The sequence below is a fragment of the Acipenser ruthenus genome, chromosome 39 (assembly GCF_902713425.1).
Source record: "Acipenser ruthenus chromosome 39, fAciRut3.2 maternal haplotype, whole genome shotgun sequence".
Classification (NCBI taxonomy): Eukaryota; Metazoa; Chordata; class Actinopteri; order Acipenseriformes; family Acipenseridae; genus Acipenser; species Acipenser ruthenus.
In genome coordinates this window covers 6,496,741-6,517,891 of record NC_081227.1, presented here as the reverse complement: position 1 = coordinate 6,517,891, position 21,151 = coordinate 6,496,741, and the positions used below count along the sequence as shown (strand labels likewise).

At 45.8% G+C, this 21,151-nt stretch overlaps 1 protein-coding gene across 1 annotated transcript; it reads right to left on the bottom strand.

Moving 5' to 3' along the window:
- Window positions 1-193: 193 nt before the first annotated feature.
- On the bottom strand, window positions 194-12,582 carry LOC117966560 (transmembrane protein 45B-like). The gene is made up of 6 exons (XM_059009780.1): window positions 12,424-12,582; window positions 2,969-3,169; window positions 2,452-2,664; window positions 2,076-2,260; window positions 1,285-1,430; window positions 194-1,004 (listed from the first exon to the last, which is right to left on the bottom strand). The coding sequence occupies exons 2-6, from the start codon at window positions 3,150-3,152 to the stop codon at window positions 890-892; spliced, it is 843 nt and encodes a 280-aa protein (XP_058865763.1). The 5' UTR covers window positions 3,153-3,169; window positions 12,424-12,582; the 3' UTR covers window positions 194-889.
- Between the last annotated feature and the right edge of the window lie 8,569 nt (window positions 12,583-21,151).

Below are 21,151 nucleotides of genomic sequence, written 5' to 3'. Positions count from 1 at the left end.
TAATAAAAAAAACATCTCTTTGTGTACTTGCATGTAAAGTGCCAAGGATGGTCCTAGCTTAAAGACAGGACCAGCAGTCTATTTAGATCAGTGTATGTAAGTAACATACACAATACCTGTAAAGAATATAAAAAAAGACATTTTAAAAGTGACCCTTGCCTCTTTGCTTCTGGGCAGTGCTCATGTGCATCGATCATTCAGCTCATACTTACTGTAGGGTTGGGTTTGTGCAATGGCTCCTGCTTGAAAGAATGGCTTTGGGTTCAGATACACACAATACAAAGGCACTGCTTTCTGTATTAATAGATTACATTTTATTGAATGTTTATAGAGAGTGTAAAATTGGGCTCTTGCCCATGGCGTGATGTGTTTTACGGTGCAATATGGACGCCTCTCTCCACTAGGAACTGGGCTGAGAACCAGTTTTCTGATCAATAAATACTTTGCTTCATCTGTCTGTTAACTGTTAAGTCACCGTCAAACTTAACAGATGATTAAATGTCTGTATGCTGGTTAGGAACACGCGCAGAGCTGGGACAAGTCTAGAACTCGCTTTATCCCAGCATTCAAACACTCAATCTAACACAAAGCTAATATACAGTAAATTAATAATTACTTCATCTTGTCGGAGTGTCTGGAAGCATCAATTATTATATCAAAAGATACAAAAATACAAAACAGTACAATAAAGACGTATAAAATAGTGATTCAAGAAGCACACCTTTTTAAAAATGTTTAGTAATCTGTACTAGCCGGGTCACCAGGTGGAGTGTTCAAGTAGCCTGCGCTCTCCCTCCCCACTCTCCTATTCACCTCTGTGAATATGTCGCTTTAAATGGTATCCATGGATGTCTCTATGGCTGGTGACTGCTGAGAGGTCAGCCTGCATCTACTCCTCGTCCGATTCCTGCAGCAGGGCCTTCTGGGATGTGTTTTTGGACGGTTTCATGAGGCGTCCGAGCTCCAGGTCTGCTCCGGTCCTGTCAGCGCAGCGACGCACACAGCTAGAGGCAAAGGAAAACAGCAGTAGTTCAGACTCGGCAGAGACTAGTGGAAACACTAGACTGGATATCAAACAGACGTTAAATCGGGCTCAAAGCTTTGAGAAGAGGGCAACAATCAAATCAGTCTTTAAATCTAAACTTAAAACATATATTTTTTAAATTTTTATTAGCGAGCAGTTTAGAGCTCTGTTATCTTTTCTGCAAGGAGGATCGCTATATAAATTACATTTCTGTGGTATGGTTATTTTCCCTGCTGGGTGCAAGCCGCGTTTCCACTCACCACCACACGAGGGCGTAGTTGAGTGCCATGATGAGCAGGGCGGTGGCGTAGTGCCAGCAGAAGCACATGGTGATGAACATGATGTTGTCATGATCGCTCTCATCCCACGCTGTGCCTCCTCCGGGAGGAAACAGCACAAACCCGATCTGAGGGAAACAACACAGCAGCAGCCGTCAGCAAGCGGAGCTCTCACTGTCTCAGGGTTTTATTACAGGGTTTATATATCTGAGAAAGAAGAATTACGCTGCAAAATGGACTTGGCTAAACAGATTAACCCTAATCTTGGACTAGCTAATGTTAACGTAGGTAAGTTAGTCCTGGTTAATCAGGGTCAGTGAAACCCCCTTGAACTGCCTTTCACAAACAAAAAGAAGCAAAGTCACCTGAAGACACACCTCAATAAATCTGACGTCTTCATCTTGCAGAACATTCTTGCATTTTGAACTATATAGCATCACACCTTTCCAGACAGGTACTGTATATTACTCCATTTGTAAATACTGAAAGAAACGCAATAAATGCAGTGACAAACATTTCGACTAGAAGTCTTTCTCGATGCCTGGTCTGGTTCTCGTTCTCAGTCTATCGCTGAACGATGACGTTGTCTCCCTCTCCAGGGAGTGTTTTGTGGTTGTGGAAGGTATGCACAAGCAGCAGCAGCAGCACAGAGACAGCTCTTCATACCTGCCAGAACCCTGAACGATGACGTTGTCTCCCCCTCCAGGGAGTGTTTTGTGGTTGTGGAAGGTATGCACAAGCAGCAGCAGCAGCACAGAGACAGCTCTTCATACCTGCCAGAACCACGTTCCTTGCAGGATGGCCAGGCTGCTCCTGAAGAGCTCCAGGACGATGTGGTCTCTCTGGAACACTTCCAGCAGGATGCTGAAGGCGCCCCCGAACACAGCGATCAGCAGCAGGGAGTGGATGTGCACGTCCAGCGGGGCTCGGTTGTGCACGTGGAAATAGAACAGGAAACCTGTCGAGAGTGAGAGGAGGACACGGGGGCCTTTTATGTACAGTCATTGAGTAAACATCATCATAGATCATACGTTAACATTACATAGGTCTAAGGATGCAGCAGTAGAGATTTTAAGACTCTTTGCATCTTTAACGTCACTGGTATGGCCAGTTCCATTGGTAGTGTTGTTCCCTCTGCAGTCCGCTCACCCTCTATGAACACAGCCACGGACAGCATGAGTCTGTCCAGCCCCAGCGGGACTCCCAGCGGGGAGGTGGTGAGTATGTCCACCACCCCTGAGATGCCGTAGAAGAGGTACATGGTGCTGTGCTGCCAGTTCATCAGCTTGACCCAGGAGTGACCCTCGCCCTGGGTCAGATGCAGGTGCGGTCCGTCCGGCACAAACTGCTCGGCCAGGATCCCTGCGGGCAAGCCAGGCGTTAAAGAAGAGAGTCTGCTTTCAAACCGCTGAAGACAGAGACGTTTTTACAAAGTTTCTTTCGCAATCTGCTTTGAACTCGCTGGTTTGGGAAATGTGAAAACCCAAAAGAGGACATCTCTAACAGCGCTGGATTCTTCCCCCTCGCAAATCATATCTTAATACATATTTACTGTCCGTTACATAAGTCCAAGGTTGCTTCAGCAGCAGTGGAGATTTTATTAAAGCTGTTTGCATCTTTAACGTCACTGGTACGGACCGCTCCATTGATTCTGTCTTTGACTCACCCACGATGGAGAAGACCACCTTGACCACCCCCTCAATGAGGTCCAGCCTCTGGGAGTTCAGCTGGACGTGCCCCCCTGACCGGTTTTTCCTCCAGAAGTAGAGCAGGGGATACTTGACGGACCACCAGAGCCCAAAGAGCAGGAAGAAGCTGCCGGGCAGAGCGTGCCCCTTGAAGTTCGCCATTCCCTCTACCAGCGGTTCTGCCGGAGGAAGGGGGAAAGTAGCACTGATGAGGACACAGCCTGTCTTGCAGCATCTTTCTCTTACCCCACACTTGATATCTTTCAGGAACTCCAGCAAGGAGACCAGGGATACACAAAATAACAAAAGTGAGAGCATGCAACTATTCACAGGATTCGGTTAGAAACAGATATGTTTGTAAAGCAGACCTCAGACGGTGTCTACATAACAGATAACTCAATATCTCATCCAGATCAATTTCTACCAGCAATGTTTGCTAAGCACAACTATGACTGTAATAAAAGTGTTGTACGTAAATACACCTCTGTAAAACTGTTTTATGACAAAACAAATGTGATACATACTGATTCTTGGTCTACCGACTAAGGAGTTTCCTTACCTTCACTTTTATGATTTTGTTTTAAAATAATGGACATGCTCCTTTTTGGAGGGTGTGTATGGTTGCTAGGTGGCACAGTGGATTAGCCCCGCTACGCTGTTCCACAGGGGATACTGTGTTTTTTGTAAACAGTGTCTCTTGTTGTTTTGTCCCCCAAAGGTATGTGTAATGCACAGAGCAGAAACATGTGCAGCTGCTTCCCTGTCCAATCCTGGGGTTGTGTCTCTGAGGCTGCAGCCTCTGGGATTCAACACTATCAGATAACAAGAAGCCAACTGAGGGAAACACTGATCTGATTAGAGGGGACAGGTAGTGTCTGGAGGGAGAGGCAGGGAAGAGTTTGAGGGAGAGGTGGAAGGAAAGAAGGATAAAATGAAGGGGAAAGAAATGGGCTGATAGAAAGAGATGAGGAGAAAGGGAGAGGGGGCAGTGTCAGTGATAGAGATGAGGAGAAAGGGAGAGGGGGCAGTGTCAGTGATAGAGAGATGAGGAGAAAGGGAGAGGGGGCAGTGTCAGTGATAGAGATGAGGAGAAAGGGAGAGGGGGCAGTGTCAGTGATAGAGAGATGAGGAGAAAGGGAGAGGGGGCAGTGTCAGTGATAGAGAGATGAGGAGAAAGGGAGGGGGCAGTGTCAGTGATAGAGATGAGGAGAAAGGGAGAGGGGCATGTCAGTGATAGAGATGAGAAAGGGAGAGGGGGCAGTGTCAGTGATAGAGATGAGGAGAAAGGGAGAGGGGGCAGTGTCAGTGATAGAGATGAGGAGAAAGAGAGAGGGGGCAGTGTCAGTGATAGAGATGAGGAGAAAGGGAGAGGGGGCAGTGTCAGTGATAGAGATGAGAAAGGGAGAGGGGGCAGTGTCAGTGATAGAGAGATGAGGAGAAAGGGAGAGGGGGCAGTGTCAGTGATAGAGATGAGAAAGGGAGAGGGGGCAGTGTCAGTGATAGAGAGATGAGGAGAAAGGGAGAGGGGCATGTCAGTGATAGAGAGATGAGGAGAAAGGGAGAGGGGGCAGTGTCAGTGATAGAGATGAGGAGAAAGGGAGAGGGGCAGTGTCAGTGATAGAGATGAGGAGAAAGGGAGAGGGGGCATGTCAGTGATAGAGAGATGAGGAGAAAGGGAGAGGGGGCAGTGTCAGTGATAGAGATGAGAAAGGGAGAGGGGGCAGTGTCAGTGATAGAGAGATGAGGAGAAAGGGAGAGGGGCATGTCAGTGATAGAGATGAGAAAGGGAGAGGGGCATGTCAGTGATAGAGATGAGGAGAAAGGGAGAGGGGGCAGTGTCAGTGATAGAGATGAGAAAGGGAGAGGGGGCAGTGTCAGTGATAGAGAGATGAGGAGAAAGGGAGAGGGGGCAGTGTCAGTGATAGAGATGAGGAGAAAGGGAGAGGGGGCAGTGTCAGTGATAGAGAGATGAGGAGAAAGGGAGAGGGGGCAGTGTCAGTGATAGAGATGAGGAGAAAGGGAGAGGGGGCAGTGTCAGTGATAGAGATGAGGAGAAAGGGAGAGGGGCATGTCAGTGATAGAGATGAGGAGAAAGGGAGAGGGGGCAGTGTCAGTGATAGAGATGAGGAGAAAGGGAGAGGGGCATGTCAGTGATAGAGAGATGAGGAGAAAGGGAGAGGGGGCAGTGTCAGTGATAGAGATGAGGAGAAAGGGAGAGGGGGCAGTGTCAGTGATAGAGATGAGGAGAAAGGGAGAGGGGGCAGTGTCAGTGATAGAGATGAGGAGAAAGGGAGAGGGGGCAGTGTCAGTGATAGAGAGATGAGGAGAAAGGGAGAGGGGGCAGTGTCAGTGATAGAGAGATGAGGAGAAAGGGAGAGGGGGCAGTGTCAGTGATAGAGATGAGGAGAAAGGGAGAGGGGGCAGTGTCAGTGATAGAGATGAGGAGAAAGGGAGAGGGGCATGTCAGTGATAGAGAGATGAGGAGAAAGGGAGAGGGGGCAGTGTCAGTGATAGAGAGATGAGGAGAAAGGGAGAGGGGCATGTCAGTGATAGAGAGATGAGGAGAAAGGGAGAGGGGGCAGTGTCAGTGATAGAGATGAGGAGAAAGGGAGAGGGGCATGTCAGTGATAGAGAGATGAGGAGAAAGGGAGAGGGGCATGTCAGTGATAGAGATGAGAAAGGGAGAGGGAGCAGTGTCAGTGATAGAGATGAGGAGAAAGGGAGAGGGGGCAGTGTCAGTGATAGAGATGAGAAAGGGAGAGGGGGCAGTGTCAGTGATAGAGAGATGAGGAGAAAGGGAGAGGGGGCAGTGTCAGTGATAGAGATGAGGAGAAAGGGAGAGGGGGCAGTGTCAGTGATAGAGAGATGAGGAGAAAGGGAGAGGGGCATGTCAGTGATAGAGATGAGAAAGGGAGAGGGGGCAGTGTCAGTGATAGAGATGAGGAGAAAGGGAGAGGGGGCAGTGTCAGTGATAGAGAGATGAGGAGAAAGGGAGAGGGGCATGTCAGTGATAGAGATGAGAAAGGGAGAGGGGGCAGTGTCAGTGATAGAGATGAGGAGAAAGGGAGAGGGGGCAGTGTCAGTGATAGAGAGATGAGGAGAAAGGGAGAGGGGGCAGTGTCAGTGATAGAGAGATGAGGAGAAAGGGAGAGGGGGCAGTGTCAGTGATAGAGAGATGAGGAGAAAGGGAGAGGGGGCAGTGTCAGTGATAGAGATGAGGAGAAAGGGAGAGGGGCATGTCAGTGATAGAGAGATGAGGAGAAAGGGAGAGGGGCATGTCAGTGATAGAGATGAGAAAGAGAGAGGGGGCAGTGTCAGTGATAGAGATGAGGATAAAGGGAGAGGGGCATGTCAGTGATAGAGAGATGAGGAGAAAGGGAGAGGGGGCAGTGTCAGTGATAGAGATGAGGAGAAAGGGAGAGGGGCATGTCAGTGATAGAGATGAGAAAGGGAGAGGGGGCAGTGTCAGTGATAGAGAGATGAGGAGAAAGGGAGAGGGAGCAGTGTCAGTGATAGAGAGATGAGGAGAAAGGGAGAGGGGGCAGTGTCAGTGATAGAGATGAGGAGAAAGGGAGAGGGGCATGTCAATGATAGAGATGAGGAGAAAGGGAGAGGGGGCAGTGTCAGTGATAGAGATGAGGAGAAAGGGAGAGGGGGCAGTGTCAGTGATAGAGAGATGAGGAGAAAGGGAGAGGGGCATGTCAGTGATAGAGATGAGGAGAAAGGGAGAGGGAGCAGTGTCAGTGATAGAGATGAGGAGAAAGGGAGAGGGGCATGTCAGTGATAGAGATGAGAAAGGGAGAGGGGGCAGTGTCAGTGATAGAGATGAGGAGAAAGGGAGAGGGGGCAGTGTCAGTGATAGAGATGAGGAGAAAGGGAGAGGGGGCAGTGTCAGTGATAGAGATGAGGAGAAAGGGAGAGGGGCATGTCAGTGATAGAGATGAGAAAGGGAGAGGGGCATGTCAGTGATAGAGATGAGGAGAAAGGGAGAGGGGCATGTCAGTGATAGAGAGATGAGGAGAAAGGGAGAGGGGCATGTCAGTGATAGAGATGAGGAGAAAGGGAGAGGGGGCAGTGTCAGTGATAGAGATGAGGAGAAAGGGAGAGGGGCATGTCAGTGATAGAGATGAGAAAGGGAGAGGGGCATGTCAGTGATAGAGATGAGGAGAAAGGGAGAGGGGCATGTCAGCGATAGAGATGAGAAAGGGAGAGGGGCATGTCAGTGATAGAGATGAGGAGAAAGGGAGAGGGGGCAGTGTCAGTGATAGAGATGAGGAGAAAGGGAGAGGGGCATGTCAGTGATAGAGAGATGAGGAGAAAGGGAGAGGGGCATGTCAGTGATAGAGATGAGGAGAAAGGGAGAGGGGGCAGTGTCAGTGATAGAGATGAGGAGAAAGGGAGAGGGGCATGTCAGTGATAGAGATGAGAAAGGGAGAGGGGCATGTCAGTGATAGAGATGAGAAAGGGAGAGGGGCATGTCAGTGATAGAGATGAGGAGAAAGGGAGAGGGGCATGTCAGTGATAGAGAGATGAGGAGAAAGGGAGAGGGGCATGTCAGTGATAGAGATGAGGAGAAAGGGAGAGGGGGCAGTGTCAGTGATAGAGATGAGAAAGGGAGAGGGGCATGTCAGTGATAGAGATGAGGAGAAAGGGAGAGGGGGCAGTGTCAGTGATAGAGATGAGGAGAAAGGGAGAGGGGCATGTCAGTGATAGAGAGATGAGGAGAAAGGGAGAGGGGCATGTCAGTGATAGAGAGATGAGGAGAAAGGGAGAGGGGCATGTCAGTGATAGAGAGATGAGGAGAAAGGGAGAGGGGGCAGTGTCAGTGATAGAGATGAGGAGAAAGGGAGAGGGGGCAGTGTCAGTGATAGAGAGATGAGGAGAAAGGGAGAGGGGGCAGTGTCAGTGATAGAGAGATGAGGATAAAGGGAGAGGGGCATGTCAGTGATAGAGATGAGAAAGGGAGAGGGGGCAGTGTCAGTGATAGAGATGAGGATAAAGGGAGAGGGGCATGTCAGTGATAGAGAGATGAGGAGAAAGGGAGAGGGGGCAGTGTCAGTGATAGAGATGAGGATAAAGGGAGAGGGGCATGTCAGTGATAGAGATGAGAAAGGGAGAGGGGGCAGTGTCAGTGATAGAGATGAGGATAAAGGGAGAGGGGCATGTCAGTGATAGAGAGATGAGGAGAAAGGGAGAGGGGGCAGTGTCAGTGATAGAGATGAGGAGAAAGGGAGAGGGGCATGTCAGTGATAGAGATGAGAAAGGGAGAGGGGGCAGTGTCAGTGATAGAGATGAGGAGAAAGGGAGAGGGGGCAGTGTCAGTGATAGAGAGATGAGGAGAAAGGGAGAGGGGGCAGTGTCAGTGATAGAGATGAGGAGAAAGGGAGAGGGGGCAGTGTCAGTGATAGAGATGAGGAGAAAGGGAGAGGGGGCAGTGTCAGTGATAGAGAGATGAGGAGAAAGGGAGAGGGGGCAGTGTCAGTGATAGAGATGAGGAGAAAGGGAGAGGGGGCAGTGTCAGTGATAGAGATGAGGAGAAAGGGAGAGGGAGCAGTGTCAGTGATAGAGAGATGAGGAGAAAGGGAGAGGGGGCAGTGTCAGTGATAGAGATGAGGAGAAAGGGAGAGGGGGCAGTGTCAGTGATAGAGATGAGGAGAAAGGGAGAGGGGGCAGTGTCAGTGATAGAGATGAGGAGAAAGGGAGAGGGGGCAGTGTCAGTGATAGAGAGATGAGGAGAAAGGGAGAGGGGCATGTCAGTGATAGAGATGAGGAGAAAGGGAGAGGGAGCAGTGTCAGTGATAGAGATGAGGAGAAAGGGAGAGGGGCATGTCAGTGATAGAGATGAGAAAGGGAGAGGGGGCAGTGTCAGTGATAGAGATGAGGAGAAAGGGAGAGGGGGCAGTGTCAGTGATAGAGATGAGGAGAAAGGGAGAGGGGCATGTCAGTGATAGAGATGAGAAAGGGAGAGGGGGCAGTGTCAGTGATAGAGATGAGGAGAAAGGGAGAGGGGGCAGTGTCAGTGATAGAGATGAGAAAGGGAGAGGGGGCAGTGTCAGTGATAGAGATGAGGAGAAAGGGAGAGGGGGCAGTGTCAGTGATAGAGATGAGGAGAAAGGGAGAGGGGCATGTCAGTGATAGAGATGAGAAAGGGAGAGGGGCATGTCAGTGATAGAGATGAAGAGAAAGGGAGAGGGGCATGTCAGTGATAGAGAGATGAGGAGAAAGGGAGAGGGGCATGTCAGTGATAGAGATGAGAAAGGGAGAGGGGGCAGTGTCAGTGATAGAGATGAGGAGAAAGGGAGAGGGGCATGTCAGTGATAGAGATGAGAAAGGGAGAGGGGCATGTCAGTGATAGAGATGAGGAGAAAGGGAGAGGGGGCAGTGTCAGTGATAGAGATGAGGAGAAAGGGAGAGGGGCATGTCAGTGATAGAGAGATGAGGAGAAAGGGAGAGGGGCATGTCAGTGATAGAGATGAGGAGAAAGGGAGAGGGGGCAGTGTCAGTGATAGAGATGAGAAAGGGAGAGGGGCATGTCAGTGATAGAGATGAGGAGAAAGGGAGAGGGGGCAGTGTCAGTGATAGAGAGATGAGGAGAAAGGGAGAGGGGGCAGTGTCAGTGATAGAGATGAGGAGAAAGGGAGAGGGGCATGTCAGTGATAGAGAGATGAGGAGAAAGGGAGAGGGGCATGTCAGTGATAGAGATGAGAAAGGGAGAGGGGGCAGTGTCAGTGATAGAGATGAGGAGAAAGGGAGAGGGGGCAGTGTCAGTGATAGAGATGAGGATAAAGGGAGAGGGGCATGTCAGTGATAGAGAGATGAGGAGAAAGGGAGAGGGGGCAGTGTCAGTGATAGAGATGAGAAAGGGAGAGGGGGCAGTGTCAGTGATAGAGAGATGAGGAGAAAGGGAGAGGGGGCAGTGTCAGTGATAGAGATGAGGAGAAAGGGAGAGGGGGCAGTGTCAGTGATAGAGAGATGACGAGAAAGGGAGAGGGGGCAGTGTCAGTGATAGAGAGATGAGGAGAAAGGGAGAGGGGGCAGTGTCAGTGATAGAGATGAGGAGAAAGGGAGAGGGGCATGTCAGTGATAGAGAGATGAGGAGAAAGGGAGAGGGGCATGTCAGTGATAGAGATGAGAAAGGGAGAGGGGGCAGTGTCAGTGATAGAGAGATGAGGAGAAAGGGAGAGGGGGCAGTGTCAGTGATAGAGATGAGGAGAAAGGGAGAGGGGCAGTGTCAGTGATAGAGATGAGGAGAAAGGGAGAGGGGGCAGTGTCAGTGATAGAGAGATGAGGAGAAAGGGAGAGGGGGCAGTGTCAGTGATAGAGAGATGAGGAGAAAGGGAGAGGGGCATGTCAGTGATAGAGATGAGAAAGGGAGAGGGGGCAGTGTCAGTGATAGAGATGAGGAGAAAGGGAGAGGGGGCAGTGTCAGTGATAGAGATGAGGAGAAAGGGAGAGGGGGCAGTGTCAGTGATAGAGAGATGAGGAGAAAGGGAGAGGGGGCAGTGTCAGTGATAGAGATGAGAAAGGGAGAGGGGGCAGTGTCAGTGATAGAGAGATGAGGAGAAAGGGAGAGGGGCATGTCAGTGATAGAGATGAGAAAGGGAGAGGGGGCAGTGTCAGTGATAGAGATGAGGATAAAGGGAGAGGGGCATGTCAGTGATAGAGAGATGAGGAGAAAGGGAGAGGGGGCAGTGTCAGTGATACAGTGATAGACAGATGAGGAGAAAGGGAGAGGGGGCTCTCACACTACATGAAAAACATAAAAATACATGAATAAAGCAATAAAAACAACTGCCGGGCTGAAGACTTGCTTTTGACTAAAGCTTTATTTCAGGAGTTATTTGAAGACATTTCTATCAAAGATTATTTGTATGAATAAACCACAGTTTAACTCATGAAACTGCCTCAGACTGTTACTGGCTGCTTTGGGTGATCCTACGCTCCAAACCTTTCTGTGTTTGATTAGCATGGAAAGAATGTACTTATTAAACATAAGCTGCTAAATACAAAAGCCACACTCAGAGTTCCCATGAGTCCTGGAAACTCCAGAGACTAACCAAACCGGTTACACAGCTTCTCACACAGAACGGGTTTAAATGTGTCATTTGCAAGGGCGAATTGCAGCTTGTGCAATGTGCTGTTAGTGCAGAGCAAGGTGACACAGCTGCTCTGGAGAGGACTGCGGTACCTGCATCGCTCTACTGTTATGTCATCTCGATTATCTTTCAGTGCTGGGTGCTGTTATCAGCTTGACTTCTTTTAGATATGGATAAAACAGATTGCAAAGTGCACCTTTGAACTGTGAGGGGTTGCAACATACATACAGTATCAGCTATGCGACCTTTATTACAGTCATAAACTCCATTTGACAGCTCCATGGGCGATCAGAATTTGCTAGGGTTGTCCTGGCTCAATGCTTGTTTCTTCTGAATTCTTTCCATTTGTCTGGTACTAAACACTTCAGGAACATCCACATTGACTGGATAGCACATCTGCAATCTGATAGTGACTTCAAGGTCAAGGTTAAGCTGGTGGTTTGGGGTAAGATTGTGATAAGGTTAGGACAAGATGGGGCTGCCTCTTCTGTAAAGACATTGGCTGATGCATAGATGTTGATGTCCAGTGAAATTAAATGCAAAGCAATTTTTTCTCAAAAAAAAAAAAAAAACCTTTTATAATTATCATATGTACTAGTTTTATACTGGATTGCAGGGGAAACCCAGCTTTATCAAATGAAGAAAGGGTTAACTACTGTCAGGGTGTGTGGGTACAGAAGTCAGGATGTTTGCACAGCTTGACAGAGTTTCCAAACTGAGTGACAGCCTCTTGTTTCTTCCGTGATTCTGTAGGTTGATTACCACAGCATACCCTGTTCCATGTATACAAAGTGATCTACAAACAACCCTGCTTATCATTAAACTATTCTTCCTCTGAATTCCTTTAAAATACATATATTTCTTTATTTTGTGTGTGTGTGTATTATTATGGTTATACACTAGTGAAGAATTTATAACACATCAAATAGTGTTATTAATTATTAAAAGAAATATATACGTTTCATAAGTGTACTGCATAAAGTTATGACTGAGATGAACGGATCCGCACTAAAACCCAAAATAAATAAATCAATAAATAAATAAAAATAACCATTTATAGACGTTCGAACAATTTATATTTTAACTGATTTGGAATTACTGATAGCCTTCCTAAACCGCCTGTCCCCTCTATCGTATTCACATTATTCAAAATAGGTTGCTCTCCTTCCGCGACCCGATAGCTGTTACAAAAATAACTTTTACAAAAGAGAGTATTTCAGGAATCTGTGGTCGGTATCAGTTGACACTATTTCTCGATCAGTAGATGAATCTTGGCGATAAGGCAGATTTTTTTTTCTGTCAGTGTTAACTAAACTTTTGAAAAGTAGTATTCTTACCTTATTTCGTATAACCGTGTCCCGCTTGTGCCGGGTTTGTCCCGCCGCGGTGGTGTTACCTTCGGAGAGGAGGGGTAAGGTGCAGGCAGAACGCGCACCTGTCTCACAGCCAAAGCCTTGGTTACCTGTCGGGTGACTGCATGACCCACCCCAGTCTGTCAATGAGTTTGCACCCAGCAGCTCTGCCTGGCAGAGGGGGAACACGTCACTCGGGGTTTGCCTTGTGGATATCTCCTAACAAATACATTACGCAACGCACTGTTATTCCTACCGGGAGCCACATATGAAACATTTGAATTAACAAGCGTATTATTTCATATTTAATACCTCTTAATTGGTGAAAGGAGGTATAACCGCAGTGTTCCAAAATGAAACAAGTTTTTTTTGATGTACACAAAGAGTTTAATTTACATTTCCATTCACTTTCACGTGCGTTTTCGTAGACGATATTGTTCATATTATATTGGTATCAATGATACCTGTTAATGAAAGAACAATGCTGAATTCTCTACAGAAACACTGGATTTCAGGTGTCTTTCTGTGTCTCTGTTGTTCAGGTATATAAATGATTCTTTAACCGGGTTAAGACACAGTTTCGCGGGGTGTCTCTGTCTAGGGAACCCCGCGTAGTTCCAGTGTAAAGCGCTGGCATGTTACACAATGTCAGGTATTGCGCTTGTAGATCTGCGTTCGTGCGCATTAGACCCTGACAGCGACTATTAGCATCTCTCACAGATCGCATTCCAATTGAAATAGCAAACCGCACTTGACAACGTAACCGACACCGTTCATCAGGGAAATGTTTGATTCTCATATCCTGGTGATACCAGCTTGAGGGCATATTTACATGAACTTTGTACCTACAGCAGCCATTAACCGTCAGGCCTGTTCCTCACTGTCAGATAATATATATACTGTAAATAAAAACAAACCCTTATTTAATAATTAACTTCCTCTCACGTGGTTTATTGACTGTGTTGTCTACACTATATTAGCTGTATGCAAACACTGGTTATATACACATGGATGAAGGCTATATTTACATCCTGAGCAATTCTTAAAAAAGGCAAATACCACAGTAGTGACGTCAAAAAGTGATAATTCCTCTAGAGGAAAATATACATGAACTTTGACCCATTTCGACTCCTCCAGACCATCTCATTCAATTCAAACACAAACTGTCTCGTTTTCAATAACTCGACAACAGCCACGGTACAGAAATGTTCATTAATGATCAACAAAATGAGAATATGTTAAATAAATAAATAAATAAATAAATAAATAATAAAGCTGGCACATTCGTATCTCAGAGAAACGGATAACGACACAGAGCGTCTGTACTGCACTGAAACACGACGTTTAAAAACACCCAACTGCACGGCTGAACCTCGTCTTCTTTAATATTAGCATCACAAGGGTATCCGTGTATTACAAAAAGTAACAGATGGGCCTCTTCACTGAGTTACAGGAAAACAATAACATCTCGGGTCTCTGTGACAGCTTATAAACTACTCTATTATTTTAGCCCCGTTTCTGTGGACATTTTTTTTTTATATACAGTATTTACACGTTTTTTTATATACAGTAGTTGCAAAACAAAACAGGGGACTTTACGAAGTTCTTTCCGAAGCATAGCAGCGTAACCAAACACAAACAAAACAACTATTGCCACTGATCAGAATGACCTTTGATTAAGTCATGCATTTACTGCTATGTTACCAGAAATCTTTATTTAGCTAAACTACAGACACGTCATTTCTTACCACAACACATTAGCACTGCATTTTGCATTTAGCACACTTTCTTGTACCATACTGATCTGGAATTCTCCATGCTGGGCTGTGCTGTATGATTGCACGATTCTTCCACTGCGCTTCGCTTCGCCTTACTATGCTTTAATCATACTGTACCCAGAGGACATCATCACCCTGCTAACGCCAGAACTAACGCCACAGTTGTACAATATTTGAATGATCTTCTTAGGAAGTCTGTGGGTCTTTGCAACTTAAAGGGAGGTTTAGCGTGTGTATAGCGCAGAACTTCCCTCAGATCCTCTGCTTACTAAATCCCCTGTTATCCCAGAGTAGAGATTCACAACATGAAATGCATGGTTGGCAAACATTTCTAAGGAGCAGGTGCTGACAGTCTGCGGTCCCCACCACCATGCCCTCCATTTCCTAGCCAACATCACCCTCAAACTATTTTCTGGCATCCCCGAATATATAAGGGTTGCACACAGAATTGGAATTGCTCACCCAAGCCTAGTGCTGTGTGTAATGCGTGGATTGCGCCACTAGAGGGTGCCAATGCATCACTGCCTTGTGTTCCTGAAGAGACAGCCATACATGACCCGGAACATGCATTTCAGGGATTTTTATGGGTTCTGTGTAATTGGTGTGTCAGGGAAATGCATGTCTGGACATCAGTTCAACACAGATGGACCAGCAAGAGTTTCCAATATAATATATGCATGCAATGTGTCTGTATTTACCACCTTCACATCAGTCCCTAGGCTTTTTACTTCAGTATCTATCATCTGGTATAGATGCAGATTTGAGAAGAAGTAGTGGAGAGGATTACATCAGAGTTTTGATGCAGGGTTCTGATACAGAGTTCTGATACAGAGTTCTGATACAGAGTTCTAATACAGAGTTCTGATGCAGAGTTCTGATACAGAGTTCTAATACAGAGTTCTAATACAGAGTTCTGATGCAGAGTTCTGATACAGAGTTCTAATACAGAGTTCTAATACAGAGTTCTGATACAGAGTTCTGATACAGAGTCCTGATGCAGAGTTCTGATACAGAGTTCTGATGCAGAGTTCTGATACAGAGTTCTGATACAGAGTTCTAATACAGAGTTCTGATACAGAGTTCTGATACAGAGTTCTAATACAGAGTTCTGATACAGAGTCCTGATGCAGAGTTCTGATACAGAGTTCTGATACAGAGTTCTGATGCAGAGTTCTGATACAGAGTTCTAATACAGAGTTCTGATGCAGAGTTCTGATACAGAGTTCTGATACAGAACTTCACACACAATTGGAAACGCGTGGCTGATGGTGTCTTTCCAATCCCACGAGCTGAACATTAAAGCACTTTGACATCCCCTCTCCTCCAGTGCTTCAGCTCCCATCACACTTTCATTTGTTCCTCACCTCTTTGACCCTTCGTCAGAGAGAAGGGCTGCAATAAACTGTGCCTCAGATTTTATAGAGTGGCTTATAACCTGTCACTCACACATGCAGGGAGGGCTGTAGAAGAGCTTGATCCTGCCACCCCAAGCAAGTGATTAGAGGCCAGGGTCAGCTTACCAGCTCAGAAATGGTGTTAGCGGGTCTTTACACTGACTCTTATTCAATTACTTCCTGCCTCCTTCCCCTTTCCCCTATAAGACTCTGCTTATCTCCCTTTCCTTCTCTCTCTCTCTCTCTCTCTCTCTCTCTCTCTCTTCTCTCTCTCTCTCTCTCCCTCTCTCTCTCTCTCTCATCTCTCTCTCTCTCTCTTTCCTCTCTCTCTCTCTCTCTCTCTCTCTCTTTCCTCTCTCTCTCTCTCTCCCTCTCTCTCTCTCTCTCTCTCTCTCTCTCTCTCTCTCTCTCTCTCTCTCTCTCTGTATTCAAGTCTCTTTTCCATTCCTCCTGCCTCTCTCCCTGTCCCTCTCCATTCACTGCATTACAGACTTTTTGATTTGCAAAGTTATATATTTGCATAGCAAGTATTTTATATACAGTAAATATTATCTTGGAAGAAAGATAACTGCACTGACTTAGGCTGTTTATAAGCGAACCAACAAAGAATCACTACTCAGATCTTGAAGAAATTTCCTCTGAAACAAATCACATGATGTGTGGAATAAACTTCCTGAACACATTCTCTGTAATACCTGCCTGCCTGGCTCTGTTCAACACCTCCAGACATTACTCTCTGTTTAAAACGCACCTGAAATGTAATTAGCCACACAACAGTATTTGGAATAATTCACATTCATTAAATTCACATTTGGTAAATAGATGCCAGATGGTAAAAATTAATCACAATTTAGCTCCGTACACTCAGTACACAGAAAACGTGAAAAGACTTTTTTTTTAATGCCAGTTCAAACAACAATAATTAATAAAAGTTACACTGGGAAATAAAATTGATTACAGCAGCACAGTGGAGTCAGAGCATCGCTGTGCAGGACTCATTTGTTTGGGCTGCAGCTGATAGCTCACAGGAAAGTTGGCACAGCGTTTTGTTAATAAATAATATCCTCCATTGAAAGCTTCTTCCCATCTCTGACAGCTATGCGGTTCCTTTTTAAAACATTTCAATGCAGTATACTTTGATCTTTGAGCTGATTCAGTCTAAAAAACCATAGTAGCCCAATACAACTAATTGCAGGTTTTCAAACTGAAAAACAATCTTTTCTTTTAAATTCAGAAATGGAAAAAAAAACACCAAAACCCATTCCATCCCCTCGCCACTCTCTCTATAAAGAGAAATCTCTTACTGTATCCTCTGTCCTAAATATATCTCTACGTCATTTCCAGCTGTGTCCTCAGGTCCCAATAGCATAGGAAAAGAAGGAAGTCTGTACAGGTATAGAGAGGCGAACATTCACAATACAGTACAGAAGAGAAGACACACGCCACAGAATGCACGTTACATTGTTATTTTTTATTTTAAATGAGCTGCAGTTTTTGCTATGCACTCCTGAATACTGTACAAAGGAAAGAAACAAAAGGGATATGGTTGAGATCTGAGACACACACACACCTGCTGTGTAAGAATACCAGCAGAGCAGAGTGAGACAGTGTGCGCGTGCCTTCTATTTGTAGACTTTGCAGGAATAATAAATGGCTTTCGTTTTCAAAGAAAGAAAGAAAGAAAGAAAGAAAGAAACAAAGAACTCCCCCCTTCCAAAGTCTCCAGATGGCGTGTTTCTTAAGTCACTGACTTCCCGTTGGCATGAAGATGGATGTTCCCAGCATGCCAAGACGCACTGCTGCAGGAGAATGGTGATTTATTGCCCAGACACACGGATAAGAAATGGATCATCATCACTGACACAAGAATACGAGATGGATCATCATCACCTTTTCAAAAGAATTCTCAATTATCACCCGCTGTCAAAAATGTCGCTCTTAAAGAAGTGATAAAACTCGTTGCCCTTTCCTGTTAGCGTGAGCAACCTTATCCCTGCTACTCAACATCATTGTGTCTTCCTGATATATATATATCGGGTTATTTGTTTTATTATTTAATATACTTTTAATTCACATTATACAGATTTAAAAAGAAAATGTGACATGGTCTGACTGCAGCTAGAACACTGGACTATAAATGCTATCTATCTATCTATCTATCTATCTATCTATCTATCTATCTATCTATCTATCTATCTATCTATCTATCTCTCTCTCTCTCTATCTATCTATCTAATGAAGAATACAAGTAATTGATAAACTGATAATTTAGGAGGCTGTGTGGTATGGTGGTTAAAGAAAAGGGCTTGTAACTAGGAGGTCCCCAGTTCAAATCCCACCTCAGCCACTGACTCATTGTGTGACCCTGAGCAAGTCACTTAACCTCCTTGTGCTCCGTCTTTCAGGTGAGACGTAGTTGTAAGTGACTCTGCAGCTGATGCATAGTTCACACACCCTAGTCTCTGTAAGTCGCCTTGGATAAAGTCGTCTGCTAAATAAACAAATAATAATAATTTACTAAAATGTTATTTTTTATATATAGAGAGAGACAGGGAGGAAGGAGAGAAGGGGACAATAAAAAAGTGAAGGAGAGACGTGAAAAAGAGAAAGAGGAAGAGAGAAGGGTGCAAGAGAAAACAGAGGAGAGAAACTGTGTCAGAGTCCGGGAGAGAGAGAGAGAGAGAGAGAGAGAGAGAGAGAGAGAGAGAGAGAGAGAGAGAGAGAGAGAAGGAAAGGGAGATAAGCAGAGTCTTATAGGGGAGAGGGGAAGGAGGCAGGAAGTAATTGAATAAGAGTCAGTGTAAAGACCTGCTAACACCATTTCTGAGCTGGTAAGCTGACCCTGGCCTCTAATCACTTGCTCCGGGTGGCTGGATCAAGCTCTTCTACAGCCCTCCCTGCATGCGTGAGTGACAGGTTATAAAATCTGAGGCACAGTTTATTGCAGCTGTTCTCTCTGACGAAGAGTCAGTTTTTGCTCAAAATATAAAATGAAGAAAAGCAATTGATCAACTGAAAACTCACATTCAAATAGTGATCAAGTGTTTCTAGTGATTGACGAGTATCCTGTTGCATCCTGATTATCCTGGGATGGTGGTTTTGAGCCAACGTCCTGTTTTGTTATGTTAACATACCTTTGTCAAGGGAAAGTGTGTTAGAAAACAAACACTAGAGGTACTTGTCGGCTTTTGATGCCATTGTAAATATGATCTTTTATTATACGTAACATATGATATTTATATTCAGGATTTAAGCCTGATTTCCTATTCATGTCCCAAAGCCATACTGTACCCCACACCCTGCATAGTTCACTATCTTTTGTAGTCATTTCCTGACAGTTCAGTTTCCAGTCTCTAATAACAGCCTAATCATCGGTGTATCATATCAGCTGTGTTTTGTACGGTATTTGCTTTCGCCTGTTTTGTTAGCTTAAATGGAAAAAGCAGTGGAGCGTGGATTGGGTCTATAGGGAGCACTGCTAGGTGTGTTCTTAAATGATACAGGAAATTATCAATAGGGACAGATTGTATTCATTTCATTAGAAATGCAGCGTATCCTCCAAGGGCATGGGGTGTGCTTGCCAACCACGGGCAGGACACAACAACGGAAAGCTTCAAGAGGAACGCATGAATGTGACGCCTGCTGGTTGTCTTTTTAGCAGCGGCTTCATAAACCAGATTAGTGTTCACGGCTGCCAGCGCAGCACTGCCTCAGGTAAGCTTCCAGTTGCTCATGATCCCTGTGTTTAGTTGACTGCGCTGGTGCAAGCCTGGCAGCAATGCAAACAGGACTCGAGGGTGGGTCTCTGTGCTGGTCTGCTTCTCCAAATCCAAGCAAATCCAGCTGGTCTGCACGCAGGATGTGGGCTTGGGTTTTATTATCAGTGAGTCTCATTTCGCACTGTGAATTTAGGATCCGTGACATTGATGTTCTGCACAATTCCGCTCCTCTCTCCCCTCCATTCATGTAATAAATCTAACATGGCATCCTGTCTGAGCCCTGCACTGAGACACAGCTCCACACGCGGCAATCTCCGCTAGCGTACCGGCCAGTGTTGTGTGATACACTGCAGTTACAGACTGTGTCCCCTGTCGTGAGGTAAGACATGGGTATTAGCTCTAAAACCGTGAATGCAGAGCAGCCCGGCTCTTTTGCAAAGTGGATAGAAGCTCGCTTGCGATGTGCAGGGTGGCTGGCCTCCGCCCTGTTACACAGCGTTGAGGGGGAAAGGCCAGGCAGTGCTGGTAAGCTTCTCAATGAGATCAGGTGTGCGGTGAACCTCTGGCCTGGTTATTAAAGACCTGATCATCTCCTATCATTTCCTAGTCATGTATAATTCAGCACTCTCCTGACGTTTGTTTCTCATTTTGTAAGACTCTCCCTAAATGCGGCGTCACACGATGACTAGATGGGCTGTTAAAGGGGTAATACGAATGTTTTAGTTTATAAAAAGGTTGCAATGTATTAATATATCGCTTCCTCTTTACCTTTCCGTGTTGGGAGGAGAGAGCCCGTCCCTGTCAACAGAACACAGTAAGCAGCTCTTCCGAGCGCTAAGTCTTTTAGGTACAGTCACAGTCTCACTGTCTTTTCAATTTAAGACACTGACATTTTATAATTTTTACTCATTCAAAATGTTTAATATTTTAATGAGTCATAATATGATTACCGATTGCCTTTCGTAGTACAAAGCTTTGAAAAACGCCCCCGCGCTCCGTACGCCGTTGGTTCACAGATTGCAATTATTGAATCATGATTGCTTGAATTAATAGTAATAAAAAAAACAACACCACTGAAAGAAACGCAGCACATAAAGACAGTTTCCCTCAGAACAGACTTGTCCTGATATCAGCACCGGCACATCCAACATCAACAACAACCAGATTTGGCCACTTGAGCTTCTCAAGGGCCTTAACCAAATGCGAGACCGAACAGATAAGTCTGAAGACCTTTTTTAAACCTAACATCTGACTGGCAGCTCCTGATGTCAACGGGGAGGTCATCCCACAGCACAGGAGCCAGGTGGCTAAAGGAAAGACCTCCAAGACCAACCAGTTTCAGATCAGGAACCACCAGCAGACAATAAGTCAGGAGAAGAAGTTTTAAAAGAGATTCGACATCCCGCTGTTCCACATTACTGCAGGATTTTCTTCAAACTTGATTTCAAGCTCTGTGTTCCCTGCAGCTGCCTCTCTATTAGTTTCTCACTGTGTAAAGTTCTCTTTTCCTTTTACTACCTCATAAACTCGCTGATTACTTATCACTCTCCCACCGAGTTGAGGGAGACAAGTGCGAGAAAACATACATCATCATGGACAGCTGTCATGGTAAAATAGCTTAGCAATGGGGTATTCTTAAACTGGGAATTCATGATTGGGGATCTGAGAGCCAGCACATTCAATACAGTACAGTATAGAGAACTCAGTGCTGTGGATCTCAGAGCCAGCGCATTCAATACAGTACAGTATAGAGAACTCAGTGCTGTGGATCTGAGAGCCAGCACATTCAATACAGTACAGTATAGAGAACTCAGCGCTGGGG

Bases quoted from the DNA above. Each gene is read 5' to 3' on its own strand.
- LOC117966560 (XM_059009780.1), bottom strand. From the start codon at position 3,152: ATGGCGAACTTCAAGGGGCACGCTCTGCCCGGCAGCTTCTTCCTGCTC. The intron at 2,665-2,968 runs GTGAGTCAAAGA...GCTTGCCCGCAG, and splicing joins GGTGGTCTTCTCCATCGTGG to GGATCCTGGCCGAGCAGTTT. The intron at 1,431-2,075 runs GTATGAAGAGCT...TGTTTCCCTCAG, and splicing joins AAGGAACGTGGTTCTGGCAG to ATCGGGTTTGTGCTGTTTCC.